The sequence below is a fragment of the Chinchilla lanigera genome, unplaced genomic scaffold, assembly GCF_000276665.1.
Source record: "Chinchilla lanigera isolate Chin_1 unplaced genomic scaffold, ChiLan1.0 scaffold00002, whole genome shotgun sequence".
In the NCBI taxonomy this organism is placed as follows: domain Eukaryota; kingdom Metazoa; phylum Chordata; class Mammalia; order Rodentia; family Chinchillidae; genus Chinchilla; species Chinchilla lanigera.
This window is the reverse complement of record NW_004955403.1, coordinates 36,781,976-36,795,734: the sequence shown is the minus strand read 5'-3', so window position 1 is coordinate 36,795,734 and position 13,759 is coordinate 36,781,976. Positions and strand designations below refer to the sequence as shown.

Here is a 13,759-nt window from a genome sequence, read left to right as displayed (position 1 = left end):
AAATGTAGGCTCACAGCTATTTTCCTTACCAGGTTAGATTTGAAGGGGATTTGTGTAACAGAACCAATCACTGCCTCTGACTATTAAGGTAGTTATCTTCAATTTGGTTGCCACAACTTCCCTTGAGGAAAAAGTGCTACATTACTGAAAGTGATTATTAGTAAACTATACTTAACTAGTGAACTAAAAAGTGGTAAAGTAAAAGATAACTATTTAACATTAATGTCCTGTCAATGATGTCTTTTTAAAAAAAAGAAAATAAAAATAAGAAAAACGGGATTAAAAACATGATTCACAGAGCACAGTAACTTAAAGCCACATGGTTAAATTTTAAACAACAAGCCAGGAAATAATCTTGGGGAAGATGGAACACTACCATAGTTCGTCACTGTTTCCTTATGCAAGTGTATTCATGCTCAGTCTGAAGTTTAGGGAAAAAAAGGGGAAGAAAATGAAAGATAGTTCTTCACTGCTGGACTTCTGAAACTAAAGAAAATATAACTAGTTGAATGTAGAGAACTTAGAATAATTTTTACCTAAAATTACTCAAGTGAAAATAAAGGGTAATTTACTGAAAAACCCTGTTTTATTTATTTTCTATTTTCTTTTTGGTTTTTCTGAGACAGGGTCTCACCATGTAGTTCAGACAAGCCTTGAGCTCACTAAGTAGCCAAGGCTGCCCTCGAACTTGTGGCGATCCTATCTCAGCTTCCTGAGTGCTGAGATTACAGCCTCCATTTTATTTGTGGCTTTTGCAGTTCTGACTCCACTCACTCTCCAGCACATGTAAGAATTGAATAAAGACAGCCATATAAATCAGTGGCAGAAGGAAGACGTTATTACACGAGGCTGAATCTTTGGTTACTTGGTAACATATAAAATTTAAGAATTTAAAAGTAAATAAAATATATTAAGTCCTCATTTCAAATCAAACCCTAAAATGATTTCTTGATAGATTGTCCTTAAATTTACTATAGACAGAGAAAGAAAGAGAAAAAGGGACAGGATAAGAACGAATAAGAGCAAAAAAAAAAAAAAAGAATTACAAAATTATGATGCTGATTTTCTACCCAGCAAGAAATATAGGAATATTAATACAAGCAGCTTTAAGAATATGAGCTAATTCTTACGTGTTCTTCCCACACTTTCTTTTCTCTCTCATATGCTTCCTTTCTCTTTCGCTCTAGTTGTTCTTTTAGTACAGCAGCACGTGCGTTTGTCTGGGCCTGAAAATAAAAATGACCAACAAAATTAGTTATCAGAAAGAGGCTACGTGGCCCCAGGTCTTTAGATACACTGACTTATTAGCCAACCCAGAAGAGTCTATGCTGATCCAGAATAAAAAGGTAAGCTCATTCTGATCAGCAGGCCCGGGAGTCTGGTTTGAAATATACTTTCTGCTCAACATGTAAATATTTGCTGAATGAAAACAAATGCTGATATATTAGAATGAAATTAAAACATAAGATGATTATTGTACATAACTGCACTTCTCTGCAGAGAAATGGATAACTGTACTTCATTTTTAAGGTTATCATATTTTCTTTTTAGGAGTACTGTTTCATAGTTTTATGTACTGATGCCATGATTTCATCTAATTGCTCTTTATAAATATGACGTAAAGAGAGAAAAGCACTATTTTTCAAAAGCCAAAAAATGAAAGACAAAGGCTGAGAAATAAAGCAAGAGAATAAAATAACTGTGTAAAACACAACTTTCCACATTAGCTTTCCATTTCCTCCAAGAAACTCGTATTTCGAGTCAGACCTTAATGGATTCAATTCTTTTGCGCCTCAAGTCAGCATCTTCACTTCCTTCTTGTCCATCACAACTATCAGCTTCTTTCTATAAAATAAGTAGAGAAGCTCAGCACTTGAGGTACAACCTTCAAGTTCAGGGCAGAGCTCGGGGAGAGATAATATAAATAAACTAACACCTAAAATTGTGAACTGAGAAACTGCCAACACTTAGTTTTCATCCAAAGCTGCAAGGGGATTCTTCACAACCATCAACTCCAATCAAATAAAGCATAAAAAAAGAATGATATAAAACACACTTTAATCATTTCATGGACACTAGCTCTACTGTTCTCCCAGAATTATTCTGGAATGAATGGTGTTATAAATTTTGAACCCTATTAATATGATTTACTTATTACTATGTGTAGTTTTCTGGTCTTTGATTTTCACTGTCTGTATCAGTTTTTATTTTTTGTTACTGAATTTTTAATCTTAATATATTATCATATCATTAATTACTTTCTATTTATTTATTTGGTTTGGGGATAGTTTTATTGGGAAAACAAACCTGGCCCTCAAATATGCTGGGCAACGGCTCTGCCACTGAGCTACATTCCTAGGCCTCAATTACTTTGTAAGAAATTAATTTTTAACTTACCTTTTCACCACGAAGTTTAGCTTTAATTTGCTGACGCTCATTGAAATTCTGTAGCCGTATTTGCCTCAGTCTTGCTAAATAAACCTATAAAAAGGAAAAAAAAAACCCAACATATGCACTTAAAAGAAAAATTATTAATGTTCTTAATGCTAAAAAATTCTTAATTCAAGGAAAAGCATTACTCTAAATACAAGAAATAGAAGTTGTGATATTTAGTTAATGGCAATATAATATTAGCTTCCGAGAGTTTAATTTAGAGCAATTTTTTCTGAAAAGAAATACATCGTAATTACATATTTTTAATTTTATCAAAAGAAAAGAAATTGAATTTAGAAGACGGAATAACAGTTATGCGGCAAAATTATAACACAGCATAATTATATTAAGTCAAAATATAGTAAGCAATCCTTATAGACTTGCAAAATCTTCAGTAATTGTTAAGAATTTAAACCATGCAAGAAAGGAAAGCGATAAACTCAAAAATGGCTGTGTGATGGAGGTAGCGAACATGCGGAAGCATACCTCTTCCTCTTTGTTTCTCGGCTTCCCTCCTCTTGAAGAGCTGGGCCTGCCTCCATACATAGCTGCCAGGTTTTGCAGGATTCCCTGTTTATCATTTAATGTACTAAGTTTAAAAAATGACTAGGGCTACATCATCATCTTACCTAGGAATATCCATGTGGCACTTTAAAGAGGCTTTCACAACCCCTTTATAGGTCGGGTAAACCCTCAGCCAATTCCTTCCTCTAAAAAAGGCCAATCATTTCAAAGGGCCACTCCATTTCTACATAGGTCTATGTATATACTGCATGTATGCATGTACATCACATGTGTTAACACACACACACACACACACACACACGTTACCGAACCCAGCAAATATGTTGTATGTTAATTGTGAGACATAAAGTATTTGCTCTCAATGGAAAAGTGACCCATTTTTAAAACATTATTATTAACATGGAATTACCTTATAGGAAATTAATACACTTCAATAAAACTATGATCTTCTCAAATTACTTTCTCTTCCTTCAGCACGCAAGCATGCTTCAAGTTCCTTCTAACTTAAAAAAATTCTTAGTTCCACTTCGTCTAGTATTTTTATCTGTTTACTGAAGTGTGCTTTTTATGTTCATCATCTCCATTGCCCTAATTGCCATTCATTGCTTTATCCCGTACAATCTGGTTTCTGGCTCCACCATGAGAATTTTCTAAGATCACTGAGGTCCTTAGGAATGATTCACAGAGAGCTCTGTAAGCAATTTTTGAACTTCCACTGAAACTCAGTTTTGACTAAATTCTCTATACTTTTCTTTCATAACAATACAGGCTCCCTACAGAAAATGTACAAAAAAAAAAAAAATGTGAGCTGTGCATAATTCTAACATCTAAGAAACTTAAAATTCAGGGTATCACCTTCAAAATTTTCTTTTACTCGTTCTATCTCATTCTATCTCCTAGTAAGTCTGTAACTTATGACTTTAGTTTCTACCTGGGCTCAGGCCTTCTTCTTTGGACTGGTGTATTTCCAGGTGTTTCCAAACTCATCACCTTACTTTTAGTCTCACAACTTCCATCTAATCTTACAGTGTAACCTGTAACCACCTAGAAGTAACCTTTCTAAAATTCTATTTCATATCAAACCCCATAAACCCTTCAGCAGTTCCTACAATCACTTGATTTTAATCCACTCAGGTTCCTTGGGATCTAGCCATTTCTGTTTTCAACCCTGTCACTGCTCAATCATAAAATTCTAGCTCTAGCCATGAAAACTATTTATTATTTGTGTACTATACTATGATCTTGCTGCTCTCGTGAAAATGGCTAACTCTTCTCACTTTCTAAAATTCAAATCAAATATTCTCTGCAAAGTCTTGCTGCAGACCTCTTTAGCAAGTCAGCTGTGCCTCCTCTGACTTGCCATGCCACTGTTTACATACTGGTCACAGCAGCATTCATCAGAATGTGTAACTGTGGTGCAAGAGCAGAAGACAGCTAAGAACACGGCCTAGAGATTCTCAAGTCCATTTGTGCATGATTCTGTTGGTGTCATATACACACAGCTAACCTTAAGTAAAGTTACCTAAACTTACTAGATCTGGCAGAATACCGTCTACTTCACAGATGTGACAGAACAAAGACATACTACTCTATGAGTGTGTCCTGCCCTTTTCCTTCTGATGAGAGGCTTTTTGTCCACTCAGTTTCTTCCCCTTTTGAAGAAGGTCTTGACATGATCTCATCAGTTATCTAAGCATTTTGGATATAGGGCAAAGAGTTACGAAGGTGAAATACATTAAGAAACAGGCAGTGCTGAAGCAGAGATACCAGGTGAATGTTTAAAAGATATATAGATTTATCTGCAGAATTTCTGCAGAATAGATGGTAACAAACTGAGTAATGCTCGAGACTATATCTTCCTTTCATGATATTTGAGAAATAGAAGAATTTGAGTTACTCTGAAGAAACATTTTTTTAAGCTTGAAATACGGATTTACAATAAAAAAAAAATCTGTAGTGAGATTCCCAGATCCCTCATCTGCTTTTCCCAACTTTATAAACAACTAGAACACATTATCAAAACCATGAGGAGCTGCGGATGTAGCTCAGTGGCATAAGTGCCTGTCTTGCAAGTGCAAGGTCTTGAGTTCGATTCCTACTACAAAAAAAAAACCAAAACAAAACAAAAGAAAAACCATGAGACTGACACTGGTATAAGCCCTACAGGTTTCACAAGTTATACAGGCATACATTTGTATCTGTGTGCATGTGAATCTAAATGATTTTATCACGTGTAGCCTTCTGTAACTATACCAAAATCAAGACACTTAACTATATCATTACCATGTCTTATAGTCACATACACCAATATTATCTCTAACTGGTCAACTACAAAACTGTTCTCCACCTTTATAATTACATTTCATAGGCTCATACAATACATGTCCTTGTGAAACTGTTTTGACTCCACGTAATCTTCTGGTGGTCCATTCAAGGCACTGCATGCATTACCATGTTGTTCATTCCTTTTCACTGTGACTGAACAGCATTTATGGTATGGATATAGTGGCATGGTCTAGTTCACCCATTTACCGCCTGAAGGACATTTGGGTGGTTTTAAGTTTTTACTATTATGAATAAAGTTCAAGAAAACAAAAAAGACAAAAAAAAAAAACCCTAAAACAACAAATAGTGTGGTTATTTCTATTCATGAACAAGTTTTTAAGTGGAAAAAAAAAGGGCCTTTTTTCTCTCAAGAATTATGCTGAAGTATAGAATTACTGGCTGTTGATATAGTACAATCATTTTTAGTTTAAAAAGGAATCATCAAAGTAATCTGCATAGACATTCTCATTCTGTGGTTTCACCAACAATGTATGGATGCACTCATTTCTCCACAATCTTGTCAGCATTTTTTTCATAATTTTGACACAAGGTCTTGCTAAGTTACTGAATTGCCCAGGTTGAGCTCAAACTTGTAATCTTCAAGCATGTACCACCAGGCCTTGCTTGGATAATTTGCTTTTAATGTTGAATTTTGATGTGTCTTTTACATGTTTTAGATACAAGCTCTTTGTTGGGTATGTGGTTTACAAATATTCCTCCCATTCTGCAATGTGTGTTTCCTTCCTCTTAACAGAATCTTTTGCACAAAGCTTTTCATTTGGATGAAGTTCATTTTAAGATGTTTTCCTTTTTTGGTCCATGTTTTTCATATCCAGTCCAAAAACTGCCTGGTCCCAGGTCCTGAAACTTTCTTCATTTTTCACTAGAAGTCCTATAGATTTGTGTTTTAAATTAAAGCCTAATGGTTTTTTCTATTTGTTTTTTTTGTAGTGGAAATTGAACTCATGACTCACGCTTGCCAGGCAGACACTGTGCCGCTGAGCTGAATCCCCAGCCCTAAAGCTTAAATTACTGAGGTAAAGCTCAAAGTTCATTTGTCTTTTTTTGAAGTGTGGATGTCTCCTTCCTCCAGTAGTAATACTGAAAAGGCTATCCTTTATTCTTTGAATTGCTTTACTCTTTTGTCAAGAGCCAATCAGGCATATCTGGATGGATGTATGTTTTGGTTCTCTCTTCTGTTCCACTGATCTGTGTGCTTTTATCACTAGTACTATATTATAATGATTACTGTAGCTACAAGTCAACATTAAGGTGAGAAATAATCATTTCTTGCATTTTTTTCTTCATAGTTATTTTGCCTGTTTTCAGGACAAATGCAATTAAATTAATTCACTGGAATAAGCCTATTTATATAAAAAAGCACTTCTGGGATATTAAGAAGAATTATGTTAAGCTTATAGATCAAGTTATTAAAAACTGCCATCTTCCCTACATAAAGTCTTTTTAAAAACCTATTTTTATTAGTATACGGTTTGCGGTACATAATATTTACATTCTTTTTGTGGAGTTGGTACATGTACTTAACACATCTGAATTCCTTTCTAAAACACCGTCTTTCTCTCCACTGCTCTCCCTTCTCTCCATCTCTTGATCCCCTTCCCTGAGAAAGAGCTATCTCCCTAATTCCTATGTTGCATCTTTGTTCATGAAAAATATAGGTATGTATTTTGCTTTTTTTAGTGCTTCGTCTGGTTTGAGTAGCAGGATAGTAGGTCTCTCAGAAGTGTTTACAATGCTATTTTCCTGGAAGTCATAGTAACATTATATCAAATTGGTGTTAGATTTCTTCTTTGAATGTTTGGGAAAATTCTCCAGTAAAACCATTTAGGCATGGAAATTTCACAACACTGTTGAAACCACAAATTCAATTTTTAATGGTTATTGGATATATTTTTTTTAAATTTGACTAACTTTTGGTAATTTGTGGGTTTCAGTTTGTTTCTTCTAAGGTGCTGAATTTATGAATGTAATGTTGTCACTATCCTTTTTATTGCTAAAAGGCCTGTAACAGTCAGCTCTTCGTTACTGGGACACAACACATGGCCTGTACATCTGAAAGGAGGAGAGATTTAATTTGGCTCCTGACTTCTGAGGACTCAGTCCATAGCCAGCTGGCTCCAAAAAAGGAACATCACAGTGGAAGGGTGTGGTGGAATAAAGCTGCTCACTTCCTGACAGTCAGGAACCAGAGGAGGGAAAATGTCAGAGAGGAAAGGGCCAGGGACCAAATACCCAAGGTCATATCTCCAAGACCCACCCAGACACTCCCTTACTAATCCCTTACTGGTTCTCCAACCAATCAAATTGATAATACAGCTTAACTGTCACAAGGTCTATAGTGGTATCATCTGCTTCATTCCTGACACTGGTGATGTATGTGTTTTCTTTTTTATCTTTGTCCATCTTACTAGAGATTTATCAATTTCATTCCTATTTTCCCAAGAAGCAGCTTTGCATTTCATTACTTTTCTCAATAGCATTCCAGTTTTCAAAGTTATTGATTTCTAATTTTAATTATTTCTTTGAGTTTATCTTATTGTGGGTTTGCTCAATTTCTTGTTTAGCCTTATATCTTTCTACCAAAGATGGCAAATCTTCAGCCATTATTTCTTCAAATACATTTTTTAGCCACACATTTTTTCCTTGTCTTTCAGGTCTAATTAAACCAATGTTAAACCTTTTGTATTGTCCCATCGAGCCTTAAGACCATGATAAATTGTTTTCAGGGGCTGGGGATTTAGCTCAGCGGCAAAAAGCGCCTGCCTGGCAAGCGCAAGGTTGTGAGTTCGGTTCCCGGTACCGGAGAAAAACCAAAAAAAATAAAAAAAATAAAAATAAATTGTTTTCAATGTTTTTTTATTCAGATTGAGTAAACAATTGATCTGTCTTCAAGTTCACTGATTCCATCTTCTGTCATTTGCACTGACTGACTTTATCTTGTAAATTTTAAACTTTGGTTATTTTATTTTTCAGTTCTATAATTCCAACTTGGTTCTTTTCAATAATTCTATTCTCTTTGGTGAGGCTTTCCTTTTATTCAGTAAAATTTGTGTTTGATTATTGAAGCTGTTTTATGACAGTATTTTTAAAGATTCATCAGGTAATTTCAATATTTGATTCAACTCAACATTGTGTCAGATCAGTGCCTTTTCTTAGTCAAACTGTAGCTCCCCTTGTTCTTGGTATAACAACTGACTTTTAAAATTATATCCTGATTATGTGGTTATTATGCTAAATGACTATCCCACTTAAGTCTTCTGTTTTATATTAGCAGGAAGTAGCCTGCTGAGAATTAGCATTTAGGTTTGGGCTACTTGATGGGGGGCAGGTATTAATTCCAATTGCAGCTTGGTTTTCTGAACACTTGCAATACCCTTCTGGTCAGTTTCACTCCTCTGGTGCTGCTGGAGGTCCTATTCAACCCCTGTCGATGCTGGCTTTGATGGAGTTTGCTTCCTTGGATCACCTGCTATGGCTGGAAGAATTCCTGAGTGTGGAGGCAAATGACATGTGGTCTGGTCTCCTTAAGAGTAGGTGAAGCACCTGGAGGCACAAATCTTTGTATCTACTGCTATGGTGAGTAGATGAAATTACTTGCTTATTATGAGGCAATGGTATGACTCAGAGTTTTTTCTGAGTTCAAGGCAGGGGTCTTGCTAGGTAGTTCAGCCAGGCCTTGAGCTTATTTCTGTTGCTCAGGCTGGCTTTGAACTCACAGCAATTCTCATGCATCAGCCTCCCGAGTGCTAGGATTACAGGCATGTGCCACCATGCCCAGCTGGCCCAGAGTTTTATAGCTAACTATGGATTAAATTGCCCTACAAATCACAAGTTGTAGAGTGGGGTTGGAATTATCTGAAGCTTCACTGCTATCCTGAGTTTCAACGATTCACAAAGCGCTGGTGCGGAGAAGGTGATGGGATTTCTATCTGTACTGGGATTTCCATCTGTGTTGGGATTCACCCTTTCCCATTCCTTTGGTGGTAAGTGAAAGCATGCTTGTTGTATGTAAGTATGTATGTATGTACGTATGTATGTATTTAATGGATCTGGGTTGTACTCTCCGGTACTCAGTCTAGGGAATCAAGAGAGATATAAAGAAATCCAGAAATATCACACTGTTATTCCTCACCTCAAATCCCAAGGTTCTTAGTCAAGTCAGTTTACATTCTTTCCACTTTGGCTTAGAATCCTATTATCATTGTATGCTAAGGAATTTATAAGCTATCTAGTTGAGAAAGAGCAGGGAAAAGTGAGTTTATGTCATGTGCTCTGAAATTCTGCAGAAATACTTTTTAATAGCAAATAACTGCAATATACTCTATGGCATGGCCTTTACATCAACTTTCAACACAGTTACATGGGATCATTGTAAAGATAAGAAGAGGGGCAAACTGTGCCCCTCCCATTCATATGATGAATTCTAGGCCCTAAGTAACTCCAACTGATCTTATTTGGAGACAAGACCTTTACCAAGGAGAGAGACTCAAACACAGGGAAAACAGCATAGAAGCATACAGGCAAAGATCAAGGTGATGACTATACACGTCAAGGAAAGTCAAAGATTGCCAATGATGGTAGGAAAGATGGATAGAACAGTTTCTTCCTCATAATTCTCAAAAGGCAAGAACTCTGTTGACATGCTGATCTTGGATTTCTTGCTTCTAGAATTATGAAATAATACATTGCTTTTGCTTTTAGCCACTTAGTTTGTGGTACTGGTTATAGTAGTCCTAGCCAACTAATACAAAGCTAATGTATATAAACTAATATAGAACTAATTGTACAATATCTGGCATAATAAGCTTTAATAATCAGCTATTATTACTTAATTGCTAGTTTAATAGTCTTTTTCCTTTATTATATTTTCTGCTAGCATGGAACCTTAGAAATTATAATTAATGTTTGTACAACACTAAATGAACGAAAGGATGAATGTTTAACAGTTAACTGTGTATCTTTAAAAGCATTTTCTATACATGATATGATTTAAGATGAGGTCATGAAAAAAACATTTTTTCAAGGAAAAGCATATTGCTTCATCACTGTTTGTGAAACTCAGAGATTCTACTAATTTATCAAATGAAATTACTCATCTATTCATCAAATGAAAATTTAATGAAGAAAAACTCTTGGATGGATATGTACATCAGGAAACATCTATAACAATGTTCAAAGTAGAAATAAAACTACTCTTAATGACTACTGGCAAGAGAATAACTGTGATACAATCACACAATGGAATATTATACAGCTATACTTAATTACATACAAGTAATTCAAGTCCAGAGCTTTTGTGGCTGATAATGGATTAAGCTATCCTCCAAGTCACTTTCCTATGCTCTAATTGTGGTAAGGAGTTAGAACCTCTTGGGGCTTCACTGCTGCCCTCAAACTGAACCAATCACCAGGTGTTATGGCTTGTGTTTAGATGTACCCCCAAACACTCATGCAGTCACAGGTGGGGCTTTTTCAGAAGTGGCTCGATCTAGGGTGTGTGACTGATTCATGGTGCAATGCTAGGATTAAGAGCTCTGGGTTTAAGGGTATGTGATTACTAAATCAGTCCACTGAATGGTCTGGGACCTGCCCTAAGCCAGGTAGTCTAGACGGAATATAAAAGGGGCAGAAAGAAGCTGCTAAGGTCGCCTGGACTTGTTTGCTAACTGCTTTGGCTGTCTTCTGCTTGCCATGAACTATTTCTCCTCTGTGATGCCCCTCTGTCATGCCACCCTGCTTGGAGCCAGCTAACTATGGACTAAAACTTCTATGAACTGTAAGGCAAAACAACCTTTCCTCCTTTAACTCTGGGTGTTGTGTATTTTGTCTCAGCAATGAGAAAAGTAACTAAGACACCAGGGATCTGGTGTGAAGAAGATTATGGAGTTCCCATCACTAATGAATCTTAGAAAAATAATACTGAATGAAAAAGCAAACCTCAAAGAATATATGATACAACACTTATAATGCTCACCAAAAGAAAAACGGAACAGTATGTTTTTTAGGCACATATACATGTGTGGGAAGAAAGTATTTTAAGAGATCCACAGGAATGATAAATCCAAAATTCAGGATATGATTACTTGCAGGTGGAGGCAGAGGAACAAGTCAGGACAGTAGTTGGCAGACCACAGCTCATGGCCAAATCCAGGCGACCACTACTGCTTGTATGGCCCACAAGCTACAAGTGGCTTTCCCATGTTATAAATGGTGGGGGAAAAAGAGTAACATTTGATAGCAGATGAAAAGTATATAAAACCCTAATTCCAGTACCGAAGTTCTTTTGGAATACATCCATGCTCGTTCATTTGCACGTTGTCTCTGTGCTGCAACACCAAGTTGACTAGTTATGACAGAGACCTTATGGTCCAGAGAAGCCACGAATATTTACTATCTGGCCCTTTACAGGAAGTCTTTAGCTCCTTAGCTCAGGGAAGAGTTATATAAACTGAACTTAAGTGTTCTACCTCTTGGGTAAACTATTTTGGTTCCTAATTTACATAGAATTACATATATTCTTTTCCATGTGCTAAACATTATTTCATAAGAATAAAGAAACATTTTAAAAGAAGATCTGGAAATACTATCTTTTCAAAATAAGTAACTTAGTGTGTAACTAACTTAGTATATAAGATGCTCTATAACAAACTATATTAAGTCAAAGGTAGCCTGCATCTGATTTCTAAAGTAAAGGCTTTGTCGAATATAGCCACACCTATTTGTTTAGTCTCTTAATACTATGGTAGAATTGAATAGCTGCATAAGACAGGAGTACCCAACCCTGGTACAGATCTGTGGTCTGTTACGAACCAGGCCATACATCAGGAAGTAAGCACCAACCAGGAAATAAGCAGCTGGCAACAGAGCTACATCTATATTTACAGCTGTATTCCACTGCCCCTATTACCACCTGAGATGTGCTTCTTGTCAAATCATCAGTGGCATTAGATTCTCATAAGAGCGTGAACTCACCTATGACCTGCATGTGTGAGGGACTCAGGCTGCACTCTCCCTAAGAGAATCTAATGCCTGATGATCTGAGGTGGAGTTGAGCTGGTGGAAAGTGGCTGCAAATACAGACTGACATTAGCAGAGAGGTTTGACTGCACAGAGACCATAATAAATGAATTCCTTCCAGATTCAGGTTAAAACCCTATCAGTGAATGTTAAGTGACAATTAAGCTGTATCTGGAGGCAGGTTTTATACTAGCAAGTGACTTGATGTACTTCAGTTTTACATCGGCATCTGGTGGCAGGGTTAAGTCACAATCTGACACTTCAGTTCACACATGGGCTATGCACTGTTTTATTTATTACTTCCATCTGTGCTTCTTCCTGCACTGCACACTTATTGTAGTCACAGTTTTGGGAGCCCTCAAGCTAACCCCAGCCAAAATGAGTGAGACACAGGTATCACTGGAAAGGGGGAAAGATGCAATAAGGAGACAACAGAAGCCTATAAGACTGCCATTAAAAATTCCTAAAAGCTGCATAAAAAAGAAAATACCAAAAGCCCTACTTAAATTATGTGTTCATTGCTATAGGTTATTCACGTTCTCCAAGACTGTTTTGTATATATGTGGTGACCAGCTATTCATGAAACCATTAAAACTGCTTTGTCACATGGAGACTAAGTACTCTGCATTAAAAGACAGCCTTTAGAACTTATTGAAAGCCACCACTTTATCAAATGTGTCTGCATGGACAGCATCATCTGTATCGGCTAATCACATGCTAAAGCTAAGTCCTTTTCTATTGGTAAAAGTTGATCCTGCCTGCTGCTGAGGATACTTGCGTGAACTTTTAGGGGAAGGCTACAATTCAGAAAGTAGCATATGTTTTACTTTTAGCTAGCACCATGACTAGACAAAGATGAAATAGCAGAGAATACTGAGAGACAACTGCTAGAGAGGATCAATGAATCCCTATGGTACACAACACAGACTGATGGGACTACCGATAAACAATGCTTGTTTTTGTGTGATGCATTTTTCAGGAGGATGTGCATGTGGATATGTTATATGAACTTGTGTTGGCAACCAGTACCACAGCGACAGAACTATTCAAGTCTTTGAATGATTACACGTCAGGAAAACTGAACTGACGATTTTGTACTCACATATGCATAGGCAGAGTAGCTGCCATGACTGGATGGCTTCTTGGTTTCACTACTCAGGTCAGAGGTCACTTATGAAAATGAATCTATGCACTGTGTCATCCTTCCAGAAACATTGGCTAGCTGAAAAATGTCACCTAAATCCTTACTAATACACTCCACTATACTACCCTCCAAATGCATACTTGTATATATCTGTCTAATATTAAATTATCAAGTACTCTATTAAACTTTATACCCCTACTATTCCCAAACTGCTTAACAAATTGGTAAAACAAATAAAACTATTGTGACAGTTAACCTTAATTGTGTCAACCTGACTGGCTTAAGAAGTAAAGA

General features: G+C 36.5%; 1 protein-coding gene across 1 annotated transcript in view; it reads right to left on the bottom strand.

Annotated features, from left to right (window-relative positions):
• The window catches only part of Nek1 (NIMA-related kinase 1), a gene marked incomplete in the record, with an annotated part of 168,654 nt that overhangs the window by 83,167 nt on the left and 71,728 nt on the right, over nt 1-13,759 (bottom strand). The window contains 4 exon segments of the mRNA XM_013513368.1: nt 1,131-1,226; nt 1,768-1,845; nt 2,398-2,481; nt 2,920-3,003. Of these exon segments, the coding sequence (XP_013368822.1) occupies nt 1,131-1,226; nt 1,768-1,845; nt 2,398-2,481; nt 2,920-3,003 (342 nt within the window).